The sequence below is a fragment of the Triticum dicoccoides genome, chromosome 7B (assembly GCF_002162155.2).
Source record: "Triticum dicoccoides isolate Atlit2015 ecotype Zavitan chromosome 7B, WEW_v2.0, whole genome shotgun sequence".
NCBI lineage: Eukaryota > Viridiplantae > Streptophyta > Magnoliopsida > Poales > Poaceae > Triticum > Triticum dicoccoides.
Genome location: NC_041393.1, coordinates 718,666,086 through 718,679,808, shown reverse-complemented (window position 1 = coordinate 718,679,808; position 13,723 = coordinate 718,666,086). Strand labels below are relative to the sequence as shown.

General features: G+C 45.8%; 1 protein-coding gene across 1 annotated transcript; it reads left to right on the top strand.

Moving 5' to 3' along the window:
• The first annotated feature begins 7,884 nt into the window (after positions 1-7,884).
• On the top strand, positions 7,885-10,792 carry LOC119341304. The gene is made up of 4 exons (XM_037613180.1): positions 7,885-8,966; positions 9,395-9,589; positions 9,676-9,955; positions 10,558-10,792. Exons 1-4 carry the CDS (start codon positions 7,950-7,952, stop codon positions 10,593-10,595), a joined length of 1,530 nt encoding a protein of 509 aa, XP_037469077.1. The 5' UTR covers positions 7,885-7,949; the 3' UTR covers positions 10,596-10,792.
• The last annotated feature ends 2,931 nt before the right edge of the window (positions 10,793-13,723 follow it).

Sequence of the window (13,723 nt, the reverse complement as noted above, 5' to 3'; positions counted from 1 at the left end):
TCACTGCGGGGATTAGTCGGGGATGGCGGAGGAACTGCAGGGTCGGGGTAGCGATGATGACCATCGCGGGGGTTGTTGGCCACAATCCCGTTGGAGTGTGTTCCCAAAAGGCGTCGAAGCACTTCTGGGGTCATCACAGTATCTTGGATGATGGCTGGGGCTGACCTCAGGGTCTCGATCGGGTGTCTGAACAGCACGGCTGGGTTGTCGGCATCGAGCTCGTCTTCTCTTCTTGCTGGGGCTCGACGAACCAGCTCTCCTCGAGCTGCGATCAGATCAATAGTGATTTGATCGAACAATGCCTCTAGTGCACTTACATAGCGCACTAGGTGCAACAATGCGGGGTCTGTCTCGTGATCTCCGTTGGCAACTTGGGGTGGTCTGCCATACCCTTCACGCCTGGGGTAGTAGTAGAACGAGCGACAGTTAACTCTGGGTGACAACTGCCGAAGTTGGACTATAGCCTCTCGAGCAGCTAGCTGGATGGCTTGTGGCTCAAAGGAAGTTGTTCTTCCGGTGAACCTGTAAGGGCGTTCTGGAGATAGACCCCTATCGTAGATGTGCACAGTGGCCCAAAATTGACGGCTTTCACCGCTCATGGACCCTTGGTACACAACATATTCTGGAGGCTCTTCTAACGCATAGGCACGACGGGTGAGGTTTGCGAGTATGGTCACAAAACCTCCAAGGTTGGTCGCTGTGGTCTCCTTGTGCACGACGGGGCCTGGCATTATGGCTCGGTTTGGGGTAGAGGTTGTGCTAGGTTGGGGCTAGCGTGCCCTTTTTATAGAAAAAGGGGACGGAGTCTTCCCTCGCACGCTTGTGAAGGAGACATCTTGGGCGCTGGTTACTGGCGCGTGATCGACAGGCTAGGTGGATAGGTTGGGCACCGACTGCCAAAAGTGTTGGGGTCACTGTGTGGCTATCTTGCATGAGAAGCTCGGCTGGGGTTTGGTTAAGGTCTGGTGGGTTGGCTTGCCTAAGTTTTTCGATCTGGCTAAGATAGGATTAGCCAATGGTCAGCCTGGCTCTGATACCAAGTCTGTGGCGACCGATTCTCCGGGTACTAATTCCCAGAAAATGGCCCTTGTGCTCATCAGCCCCAGCATAACTGTTAGCTAATGAGGCACCAACTTGATACAGAAATTCCAAGCAAAATACAAAATATGTAGTACAAGACCATTCTGGCCTGTGAGTACAACAAATGGTTTCTAATGGTTGATGGCGGAAGCGGGTTGTGAAACATCAGTGTCTATGGGACTCCATTTCCCACGGGAATAGCTGACCAGGCTAGCTCCGATCTTCGCGTCGCTGCTATCACCGTTGCTTAGGTTCCGGGGCTGTCATCACGGTCGCTCCTCTTCGCGCAAGAAATCTGGCCAAGACAATAGCCAGGGACAAGCCAGTGAGTACTTTGAATGTACTCGCAAACATTATGAACACGGGTATAATATAATAATGATGTGCTGAAAAATATTTTATACTCATAACGTCAGTCACAAAAGATAAATATAACTCTGATGTGTGTAAGCATGTTATATCTGAATATGCAATATCATAGAAGTATTAAAAATATCATGAAATAAATAACAAGCATGCCACAGTCGGGCGTCTGAGCGACGCCACATAAAGGGATTTAAAAGAAATGCCACAGTCGGGCGTCTAAGCGACACCACATAAAGGGCTTTAAAAGAAATGCCACAGTCGGGCGTCTGAGCGACACCACATAAAGGGCTTTAAAAGACATGCCACAGTCGGGCGTCTAAGCGACACCACATAAAGGGCTTTAAAAGAAATGCCACAGTCGGGCGTCTGAGCGACACCACATAAAGGGCTTTAAAAGAAATGCCACAGTCGGGCGTATGAGCGACACCACGTAAAGGGCTTTTAAAATAAATGCCACAGTCGGGTGTCTGAGCGACACCACCTAAAGGGCTTTAAAAGAAATGCCACAGCCGGGCGTCTGAGCGACACCACATAAAGGGCTTTAAAAGAAATAATCATAGTGAATATCCCAGAGGTAGAACCATCCCAGAGATATTCGATAATACCAAAAATATCACGGGTTAGTCAACAATAATAATAATCATAATTATCACAAGTCACAAGTAGTAATTCCAGTTCTGGTTTAATAGTTTCACCTCCGAAGACCGACACTAAGACCGTCACTCGACCCATCCCAGACTGTAATCCTTAACCATGCACATGGCTATTCGAATAGATTTAATCTCTGCAGAGGGTGTACTCTTTACCCACGAGTAACGGATTCCTTTAGTCCATCGGGACTAATTCCGTCTACGGTCTTTTTGTTGAAAACACACCTAACTTGCACACACCAGCTTAACTCACACGTGTCCGGAATCACCCACGACACCTGTCAAGCAAACTCTAAGTGGGGAGGCCACAACCTCGCGTAGCATGGGATCAAATTTATATTGCGCGCTCTAAGGGGTGGCCTCCCCTCTCGGACTCAACCGGAAACACCCATGCCCCCGGACCAGGTGGCCTGCCTACCAACTACAACCGGTATCTTCCACCCTGGCCTCTCTGTACGGTGTGTGCTAGGAAGAGGTTGACAACTTACTGAACCGTACTCTACTTGTTGTAGAGACGAGTGGTAGTACGAAACAAGTATGGGGGTTACTGGAACAAGACTCGATCTATGGTCGACTCAGGAGGTTTAAGTATTCTCTGCATGATTAGCATAACGAATATATTTCAACCAACAAAGTCACCGCTCATATTACCTTACCAAGCCATACCAGACATAACCGTCCCGACGGAGACCGGCGACAAACTCATGCCTACCCAAGGCAGAGGTTTTCCCGGGTTCCTGCCGGTATGCATGCAAGGCACATGAGGATGATTATCATCACAAGTGTGATCATTTCCAACAGCATGGAAATCACAAATATGCATCCATGCACATGATCATCTCACATGTAATAACAATTTCTCCAACAAAAGAGGTAGTGTGATAAATGTGTCAACGAACGCTCAAAAATATCATGCCAGGTTCAGAATGCTTGCCTTAGGGTCATGGGAAGGCAGGGTGCATTTCAAACTCTTGAAATATTTCTCCTTCCTTCAAAATCCTATTTTAAACATATAAAAGAATTAACACACAAAAATAAAAACAGCACAAAAAGTTGTTTTGAAAATTTTTCTAATAAATCTTAAAATAAACTAGAATAAATTTGTGAGAGGTAGGAAAAAGAATCAATTCATTTGGAGTTATATTTTAAAAGATAAAGCCAGTCAAAGATTTGGTCAAAATCTATTTTTAATAATGAAACAGAAAAGAAAACGTTTCGGGCAGAATACGCCTTCAAAACGGGGAGACGTACTCGGGGTCTTTTCGCTTCCACTTAAAACGCGTGGAGGCGGGGCTGGGTCACTGATAGTGGGTCCAGGTGGCCCACTGGTCAGGTTTGACCAGTCCCCACTCCCTCCTCTTCTCTGCCCGAGAAGAGGCGGGGCGTCCGGCGATCGTCGCCGGCGAACGGTGTTTCTTCGCGGGCATCTAAGAGCAGGGATGGATCCGCCACTCCTAGGCGGTCCTTCCGGTGGTCGCAGGGTCGCCGGAGGTGGAGGGAGTCGCCGGCGGCGAGCTCCGCGGCGGAGGGGGCTTCGGGGGACAGAGTGATTTTTGGGCTGCGGTGGTCTCCGACCAAAATTGATCGAGGGGTTGCACTCACGAGAGGGAGGGAGGGCTCTTGGTGGAGAGAATGGAGAGGTAGAGGCCCTGGTGGCGACGGAATCGACCGGGGCTTGGCGTCAACCGAACTGGCCGAACTCGGGGAAGACGGCCTTCCCCTCCTCGACTGCTGGCCGTGGCAGCACTAGGAGGATCACTGGAGGTTGCTCCAGGACTTGTTTGAGCTCCGAGGCCCTTATATAGGCGGTGGAGGTCGGTTCGTGGTGGCCGGTGATAAGGACGACGGCGAACCGTCTTTCTGTAGCAATGGCGACGTGGCAGCCACGCGCGCTAGGAGATGAAGCTGCGGATAAGCTTGCGAAGCTCCAGGGGGCAGGTGGCGAGCGGGGAAGGCTCGGGCGGCGCCGACCTGAGCAGGGCTGTCGGGCGGCCGTGGCGGCAAGTCCTTGGCTTGCCGGGGACGCGGCGAGGCTCTGCTTGGCGCGTAGCGGTGAGGGGGAGCATGCCGCGCGCAAGGGAACACGGCGTGCCGGCTGCGGTCGGTCACGGGCTGGGGTGAGTGCGGGGTGTGACGCGGCGGCTCGGGCGCACGCGCGTGCAATACGCGCGCTCTGGGCGCGTCCAGTGCACGCACGGAAGGTGTTCGACGCAATGCCGTGGCATGCTACAGGTCACAGGTGAGGTTGGCAAGCAACAGAACTAGGTTAGAGATAGAGGGAAACTCCAGGGACAAGGTGGTTTGGTCAGGTGGCCAAGTTCATAATGTAGACTTGAGATCATGCCAAATCAGTCCATGCACTCCAGGTGTTTGTCAAAATGCCAAAGGCACCTAGGCTTTTCTTGGAGGGGCCAAATCTTCCAGATCAGTGCCTCCTTGGATGCACAAGAGGGTTGTGAGGTTAGTTGGTGAAAAGCACAAACTTGCTAGTGCAAGTTTCGCAGAACTTCAATTCTGGGCAGAACCTAAATGGCATTATATCATGAACTAAACATGATCAAAAGAGTGCATGCTCCTGGACTTAGGGGTTTAGCATGGAGGACTACAAGTAGGAGAAAGAATCAAGGGCCAAAGAGCAAGCAATAATATGGTTGCTGTACAAACCATCATGTTGGACCAGGATGGAGATGAGGTTGATTCACTCAAAATTTTCAAAGAACATCCTTGGATCTTTGCATATAATGGAATCATAAGCTGCTACTGACATCCCATAATTTTGGTGGAAGCTAGAAACAAATATTTAAAAGGGTTGCAGTGCAAAAATGCCTACTGGACCAGAGAAGAAAAACATGTGTAGCACTCAAAATATGCAATGAATGAACTATATTATTGCATAAAAGTGACTTAGAGGCATCACATGACCTCTCCAAATTTTGGTGGAATTTTTAGTTAAGTCTATCAACTGGTTGTAGTACAAAAAGAGCTCCAAACTTAAAACAAGTCATTTTAAAGAAAATAGCTCAGGGTGAAATAATTTAATAAATAATCCTACTGATTAAGAAATTGTTTTAATGAGATGGCATAGAAGTTCAATATGTTTGGAAGGATCCACTAGGGCAGATACTCATAAATATTAAAAGTAAGGTTTTGAAATCAACAGAAATATTCTTGCAGGCAAAAATTTTAACTCTTGGCAAAAATTTAATAGCTAAAACCTGGTTAAATTTTTGGGGTGTTACAACTTTACGTTTTTTCATGTATGTAATTAATAATGATGTCTTATTAATTCATTTGTATATTTTCTTAACAGATGGACGACCGTAGGTGATCGATGGAACAGGCTCAATGCGGCGTTAGCGTTTGGCAACACTGATCTGTGGGCTAAGGTGAAGGAGATCGCTTTCTGGTATGACAACTACAAGACCATGATTTTCAGTCGAAGGACGGGCTCTTGTGTACCACGCAGTACCAGCAAGACTGGATCAGGGCCGCGTATGGTTGTGATACTCCGGTCAGTGCGATGGAGATCCTCCTATAGTCTAAGAGTGAGGCGCATGGATGGGTTTCAATCTGTCACACAAGTATGAAGACTACAGCTCTGTTATACCCGCTGCCGAGGTCCTGGATGTGAAGTACACTAAACCAATTGTAACCCTCAGCTTACACTTTGTCATGGTTAAAATGCTCTTTGTCGAGTATGTTTCATACAAGAATTCATTTATTTTCATGTAGTGTTGCCTCTATCCATGTCCTCACCAAATCTTGGCCCGCGATTAGGTTTTATCAGATACGTATGAACCCAGGCTGGCTAAGCAAATAACTGATTCACATGGAATCTCGTATCCGTGTCCTTCTGTAGTACAACTACAATTGACGTACACAAAGGTCGGCCAGTCCGCGCAAAGGATTTCATGGGGCTGATCCATGTATAGAGGATTTAATGGATGATGGAGAAAATTATGACGGGCAAAAAAAACTTTTTTCTCACTTATATGTGGCATTGGGGGTAATTTTTATCAACTCAGAGAAACACACTACATACATCAAATCTCAACCATCAATTCATATGGGTGACATTAAATTAATGGATATAAAAGGGTGACACATGGAGAACTAAGAAAGCTTCCTCCTTTTAATATTATGTATAGATGTAGATATAGATATAGATAGATATAAATATACATAGATATAGATATAGATATAGATAAATATATATATAAATATAGATATAGATTAAATTGTTAAGTCATGTCTGTTGAGCTGCGAGTACGTTGAACCTATTGAACTTTTAGTGTTGAACTGGTAAGTCATGTGTACTGATGATGGATGGATGAACGAACTAATTAATGATGATTTAGACTGTTTGAACGAACTAATTGATGATGATATGGACTACTGATGAATGACACATTTATCATGATTGATGGCTAATGCATTTGGCATCATGATCTTGCTTGTTGATTAATGATGCATTCGGCATGATGATCTTGCTTGTTCATTAATGATGCATTTGGCATGATGATATTGCTTGTTGATGAATGCTGAATGATTAAATATGCATTTGGCATATGGTTAGGATAAATCAAAAACCCTTTGGCATTTTTTGTTGTCAATGATGACAAATATTGTTAGGGTAAAGCCTAAACCTTTCGGCATTGGTCGTCGTCCATGATGACAAATATTGTTAGGGTAAATCCAAAACCCTTTATCATTTGTCGTCATCGACCAAGACAAGTAGGTTAGGGTAAAGCCTAAAGCCTTTGGCATTTGTCCTCATAGACAACGACAAATATGGTTAGGATAAATCCTAAACCCTTTGGTAATAAGGTGAAGTATGAACTAAAGTACATAGTGCCAAAAATTGTTAGGGTGTTTTTACTAATTAAATTACAAATTGCCTTATCAAAAGTTAAGTGTTGCATGTACATGGATTTACATCTAGATGTTCTAGCAATGCAAACACTCGTGAGAAAATGTGGATTTTAAAAAAATGAAGTGTCGCGTGTAGAAAATCCAAAGTATGTGGTATTAATCCAACTGGACCTTGCATAGAGAATAAAAGAGATAGGCCGATCACATGAGGGAACGGGTGTGCTCATCAGTAAGGTTCCTGTACGGCCGTCTACCACCACATAGCCTCACGGGTGGGTCGCTCTGGGCCATTCGACGGGGATGACAATGTGTGTGTGTAGGGGGGCCGTCTCCATGCCAAACTCTGGATTCAGTTCCTCCCTCCCGGATGATACGGTACTTCCGCCAACTCTTATGGTGGAAAGAGGAATCTACTCGCGCGCTCGGACCCGGTGCCGCTTCTCGCCCATGGACCGCCGCATTCAACCCTGACCTGCGGAGGGAAGTGGATTCCTACACAGGAAGGACATACATCTCGCCTGGCCACACTTCTGTCAGGGCATTTTTACTAATTGCACGAAGTGGAGGTAGTCTTATCAATTTCATCGGCGGAGGGGGTACAAACTAAAAAAAACGGTATGGCTCTCCCAGGATTCCACCAAAAGCGTAGATATTTGGTAGGTTGCTCGGGAACGTTCGCGCCAATGCGAAATACCACACCAATGCGCGAACATTTGCGCGGGAATCGAGTCGTTTCTCTGTTGGTTTGAAAGAAGAGGGTTAGCCTTCATTTATTATCTAAAGCCTCCGATGAGTATGTTTTGCACCAGAAATTGGAATTCGATATTATTTGGGAAATGCTGGTCTGAAAAGAAAAAAGTGTATATAATAAAGATGGTCGGCTGAAAAGCTGGGTGGGGACCCAAACACACCGGGGTTTCAGTTCCAAAAGAGGGAAAACCGTGGGCTTTGGTTTTGCTTGGCGAAGCTGCCTTCCCTTCCATGGAGTCAAGATCCGGGCGTCGTCGACTCCGTTCGTCCCTGCAGATTGCTGGTGCTCCGATGGAGGTGAGGCCGGGGCGTCGCCTGCGTTCCGCGCAGCCGCAGCTGTGTAGCCCAAGAGGCGGTGGCGGCGAGCCGGATCACATCAGCTTCCTCCCGCAGGAGCTCCTCCTCCTAATCCTCACCCTCATGGGATGCGCTGCAACCGCCGCTCGCACCAGCGTCCTCTCGCGCCGGTGGCGCGATCTCTGGACGCATCTCCGCCAAATCTCCTTCAACAACCTCGCGCCGTCGATTGCAGCGGCGCTCGGCCGTGTCCGTGGCCCCCCGGCCGCGGCCGCGGTCTCCCTCCTGGAAGTCCGCATCCCCAGCAGCATCAGACATCCCGGACCCGTCGGCGCCACGGCCACCAGGCTGCTCCGTGCCGCTGTGCGGCTGGAGCCGGAGGAGATCGTTCTCAGCTTCCCGTGGGGCGTAGAATTCCAAGACCGGCGGAACCTCGTCCGGCTGCCGTGCTTCCAGCGGACCAAATCTCTCATGATGGAAAGGCTTCTCTTCTACTGCCCCGACGGCGAGTTCACCGCGCTCCGGACGCTGTCCATCTCCTACGGCCTGGGCGGCCTCCACAGCTTGCTCCCCCGATGCCCGCACCTCCTCGTGCTCAGCCTCAAGTTTGTCAACGATGGCTTCGGACTTGTCCAGAACGGGTCGATCTCACTCCACCTGCCATTGCTGCAGGAACTTTTCCTTGAAAGCAGCATAATGTACGCAGATGCAGTCGACATCGTCGCCCCTCTGCTGAAGCGACTCACGGTGTCCTTCGGCACATACAAGCTGGTCAGCAGCTTCTCCGTCTCGGCGCCGATGCTGGAGAAGGTTTCGTGGCATTCGTGGTATTTGGGGGACGGGAGCATCGTCCGGTTTGGTCGTTGGAGCCTCCAGAAGTTGTGGCTACACACAGGAAATACACAGGGGCAGCTTCCTTCTTCGCTCCACATTAGTGCCTCTGCCTCCAATGTATGTATCTATCATCCGCTCATCTCCATTTACTCAATTTATTACTGGAACTAGCAAAGTGGCAATTTTTCAATCCACATTAGTGCCTCTGCGGCTCTGCCTCCCATGTACTCCCTCCTTTCCTAAATATACGTCTTTGTAGAGATTTCACTATGTGGACTACAGACGGAGCAAAATGAGTGAATCTACACTCTAAAATGCATCTACATACATCCGAATGTGATGTATAGTGGAATGTCTACAAAGACTTATATTTAGGAACGGAGGGAGTATGTATCATCCACTCATCTCAATTTACTCACTTTAATTTACCGGAACCAGCAAAGTGGCAATGCCGGGATTACCTTTGAAAAAATATTTTTGTCTCTTTTTATCTCTAGACAGAATTGTACAAATGATATATGTATATCCTGTGAATGTTTTTTCAGAGCTCCTGGTTTACTTCCAATGAAGACAACTTTGCCCAGGAGATAGAGAAGCACCTGGTTGCTGATTTCTCTCTTTTGGAGCTACGTCTCCTCAAAGCCGGACATGTTTTTGGAGCACTGGTGTTTCATCTCCTTGGGATCACCCGTATTTCTAGAGATATACAGAGGCTTAAGATCGTCCTAGAGAGATCGCGGGTACGTAACTAGTTCTCCCCTTTCATACTATTATATCTCAATAATACACTGTGTAGTAGTAATTTACATTTAATTTTTGGTTTTAGCTGAAAGGAAAATGCTCGTCAAACTGTTCATGTCAACCCACAAACTGGAGATCTCAAACAATCTCCTTAACTGCTCTTGAAGAAGTGGAAATCAATGGCTTCGAAGGACAGGAACATGAGTTTGATTTATTGAAATTAATACTCAAATGTGCACCAGTGCTTAAAAAGATGATACTGCAACGTTCACCGGAGGCCTCATCTAATAATAGTGGAAGCACTAAAATATATGACATCTGCAACACCTATTCTTCAGTGGAATTCTATGTTTATGAGAGCTCGAGTGAGTATTTATTCGGCATCCAAGATCAGCATGCTCCTATATATATGAAATAGAAAAGTAAATGTTAATTCTTGTTAGTTTTCTCGAAACCTAATCTTTCAGTCCTTTTCATGGTTAGGGTGGTTGAAATGTGGTAGTATTGACATCCCAATTAGAGTTTAGTTGTGCATGTATCCCAGTTATTGGCTAATTTATCTTGCTATATTTATCCGATTTTGTGTGCCCACACCTTCATTTTTACAGAAATATAAGCTCTGGATATATACTAGAGTTGGTGATAAGATTTGTTTTTGTGTGTAGGCTTCCTTACGTTTTTTGCCCTTTTGCATTCCTCTGTTTACCGTGCCCTTCTGTTGTGTCTGTATTCAAATTTATAGTCTATAGGTGAAGTGGTATCATCTGATTTTATTGACCATCCAATTTTGCACATGTTATTTAGTTCCAGTGAGATTTTGTTTAGCATGTACCGTGGTATTTGTTCCTGCTGTCAACATGTATTGCATTTTATTTGCGAGTGACAACAATCATTACACATATAACAATTCTACAATTGCATGGGGCGATACTTACTGGAGCTAGGTTTCAATATGTCTCTTTTGCAGGGCTAATGCATGGCGGCCTAATTTATCCATTGACATGATTCATGTCCTTACATTGGCGGATTCAAGTGCTCATCGACAAACATCATCCTTTTCCCATTCTGAACAATCAATTACCCATTCTGAACTTATCATGTGCATGTTGTATTACCAGTGTATTGTAGCTCTTTATATGGAGCTCAGTTAAATCTTGATTGGTTTCAATGCACTCAACCTATGAATATTATGTTAAACCTGCTGTTTTGATTGCCCTATGTTCTATTACATTTTACCAAAATACCAGCGGCGTCCCATTTGGGGCCGGCGCCACTAATTATCTACACCTATATGGGTTTTCCCACTAGTGTAACCTCTGGTATTTTCATTTCAGCCACCATCCACAGATCCATCTACCGACATGTGCGATCTCATCGCCGCCACTTGTCACTTATTAACCATCTAACGCCATGTGTGATCTCATTGCCACCTCTTGTTGCTATGGTCGACCTTGCCCTTAGCGCCACCTCTGTTACCCCCTTCCGTCGATGCCTCTCGGTGACACACCGGACAGCGGGCACTAAGCGGAGACAATGAGCACGAACTTCCTAGGTTCTTCCCATTAAAAAACCAGGCAACTTGTGTGTAGACAGCCCATGTCTTGCTAAAACTCACATTATTGTGTAGACAAAAGGAATGAAAGGGGATTGTTGGAAGAACCTCGCACTTGCTAAAGAGTAGTGTTTTGCTCCACTAGTCTACTGCATCGGTATTGCATCGCACCTGGTACTGGAAGCATAGCTAGAACCCGAGTCCAAAATTCTAGGGCTTTGTCACTCCATCAGAGTTGAGATCTAGCCTTCGATGGAGGTTAGATTAGGGCCCTAGAGTTCCACCCAAGAGCGTGATAGCGCAAGCTACGAAGCGAACCGCCTCAGCACTCTCCTTGAAGACCTACTCTTCATTGCGTTCTTTCATCGGATGCATCACCACCACCATGCGCATCAGTGTCCTATCCCGCTAGTGCCATGATGTTCTTTGGGCCAGTCTTCACCAAGTCATCTTTCGCAGCGGCATTTTCAACTCCCTTAAATTGGCGCTCGATTGTGTCTCTCATGTGGTTCCCTCCTCGAGATATGTGCCCCACGTAGTAGGATAAATTCTGAGGTCTAGCCAAATCCAAGAAGTGTTCGGACATTACGGTAGCTTTGGAGGTACAATGCATCTTCCATTTTACTGCTGGAGTTGTGTCTTGGTAAATCTAATGGTTAGAACTCTTTTCTTGAGAAGGAAAGTCAAACCTTTCAGCCTCTCCAAATAAGCATAATTTTACAAGGAAAAATGAGTCAAGTGTCTAGACCACAAAAATCAGGAGGCGTCAGTTTTGGAATCCAATAAAGAATGGCAAATGTAAGCTCCTCCATCAATTACCACGGTCCTATCAAAATACGATCTATACATGTCTGCCGCGAAAGAAGTGCATGTTGTCAATGGCTGAAGCCACGGTTGCGCCGCTTGCAAACCCACATGCCACCAATAGAATGGCTTCCTAGTGCAAGCTAATCATTTGCACGATAGTCGTCAATGCCAATTATGGAGGGCCATGGAGGTGGACATGAGGTCGAGGCCTCCAACGTTTAGGAAGCCACTCAAGTCGCCTAGAGGAAACTGGGTTTGTTGCCGCAGCGGCGAGTTGGGGTGGAGGAGGAGATAAACTCTAGGGTTTAGTAAGGCACTCAAGGCCGCCGACAAGAAAGAGGCTGATGTATGGAAATTCGTATAATAATGCCCCTCTACCCAATGGAATTTACAAAACAACACCTATATCGACGAGATTGGCAAAAATGCCACTGGCCGAAGCGCAACCAAGTGACACATGTCTCCTCCCGCCATCGCCAATGGCGGATAGTACTTCCCACCATATCCTTTGGCAGAAGCAACCTGCTGCATTGGCTTGTTGCAAAAGTGGGAGCTCCAAGGGACGCGCACGCTCAAAACTCTTTTTGTCTTTCTATCATAGGGGGTGGCGGAAGACCGCAAAATCTAGATTCCCTATGACGTGTTTATTCTCGGATATGTGATGTCATCTGCAGACTTTTTTGGCGGTCTTATACACAACCACTATTTGTTTTCCATAATTATGTTCAGATTTATTTCGAGTAATGGAAAATAAGATACATTATGAGATACCATAACTCAAATTAAGATACAAACGAATGTTGAAATTAAAATATATAACTAAAATTAAGATCGAACCAAAGGCTCAAAACTACAACTAAATTCTACTGAGTCAAAAAGGACAACTTCCGTTTACCATTGTCACCTTCTTCTGTTGTATTTGCATAGTGTTCCCCCTATCTCCCCCTTCCAATGCATGTCCGCCTCATGAGCCTCCTTCTTGTGACGTTCCACCTCCTTCATGCAACATGGCTTCATTTTTCTTGATTAGCTCACGCATGAAACTCAGTTTCTCTGAACTACATCTTGCAACTACCTCTCTTGCTTCGCTTGCTAGCACCGCCACCTTTTACCGATGCTCGTCCTTGTACAAGATTTTATGGCACATGATCATCCTATCATGATTCTCGCAAAAAATAACAATAATTGTTATGGTTACTACAAAAATTAACATAAACAAAAACTTGTCTCACCATTGTCATTGTCGCTAAAACTAAGTGCTGGATTTTTGTACTTGGAAGTTGGTCGGGGGAACATTCATATAATTGGTATGCATGAAAAACTTCATACCCAACCAACTCTAATATTCTGTGGAAAATAACCCACATATATAGAGGATCAATTCTAGATCCTTTGGATAAGTAGGGTGTCGAACCCAATGGGGAGTAGAAGAAATTGGTTGATAGAAAGAAATAACTGCAAAAGTTTCAAGACTATTTGTATGTTTGTTTGATCAAAAGAATAAATGGGAGAATCTAGATTGCAATAAAAGTGTAACAGTGCAGCAGGTGGCCCAATTCTAAATTGCGCTAACGACAAGCTGGTGATATTACTTATATGGGTCAAATCATTCTCGAGGACGACATGATATTTTCACCTAGTTCCAGTAATACTAACTTTGATTGCTTTGATAAGTGTTGTGTGGTGAAGCCGAACTTATGTATTGTTCTTACAAAATACATACTTTTGATTATACCCGCAATGCAAGCATCCACAAATACAGGCGAATAAATAA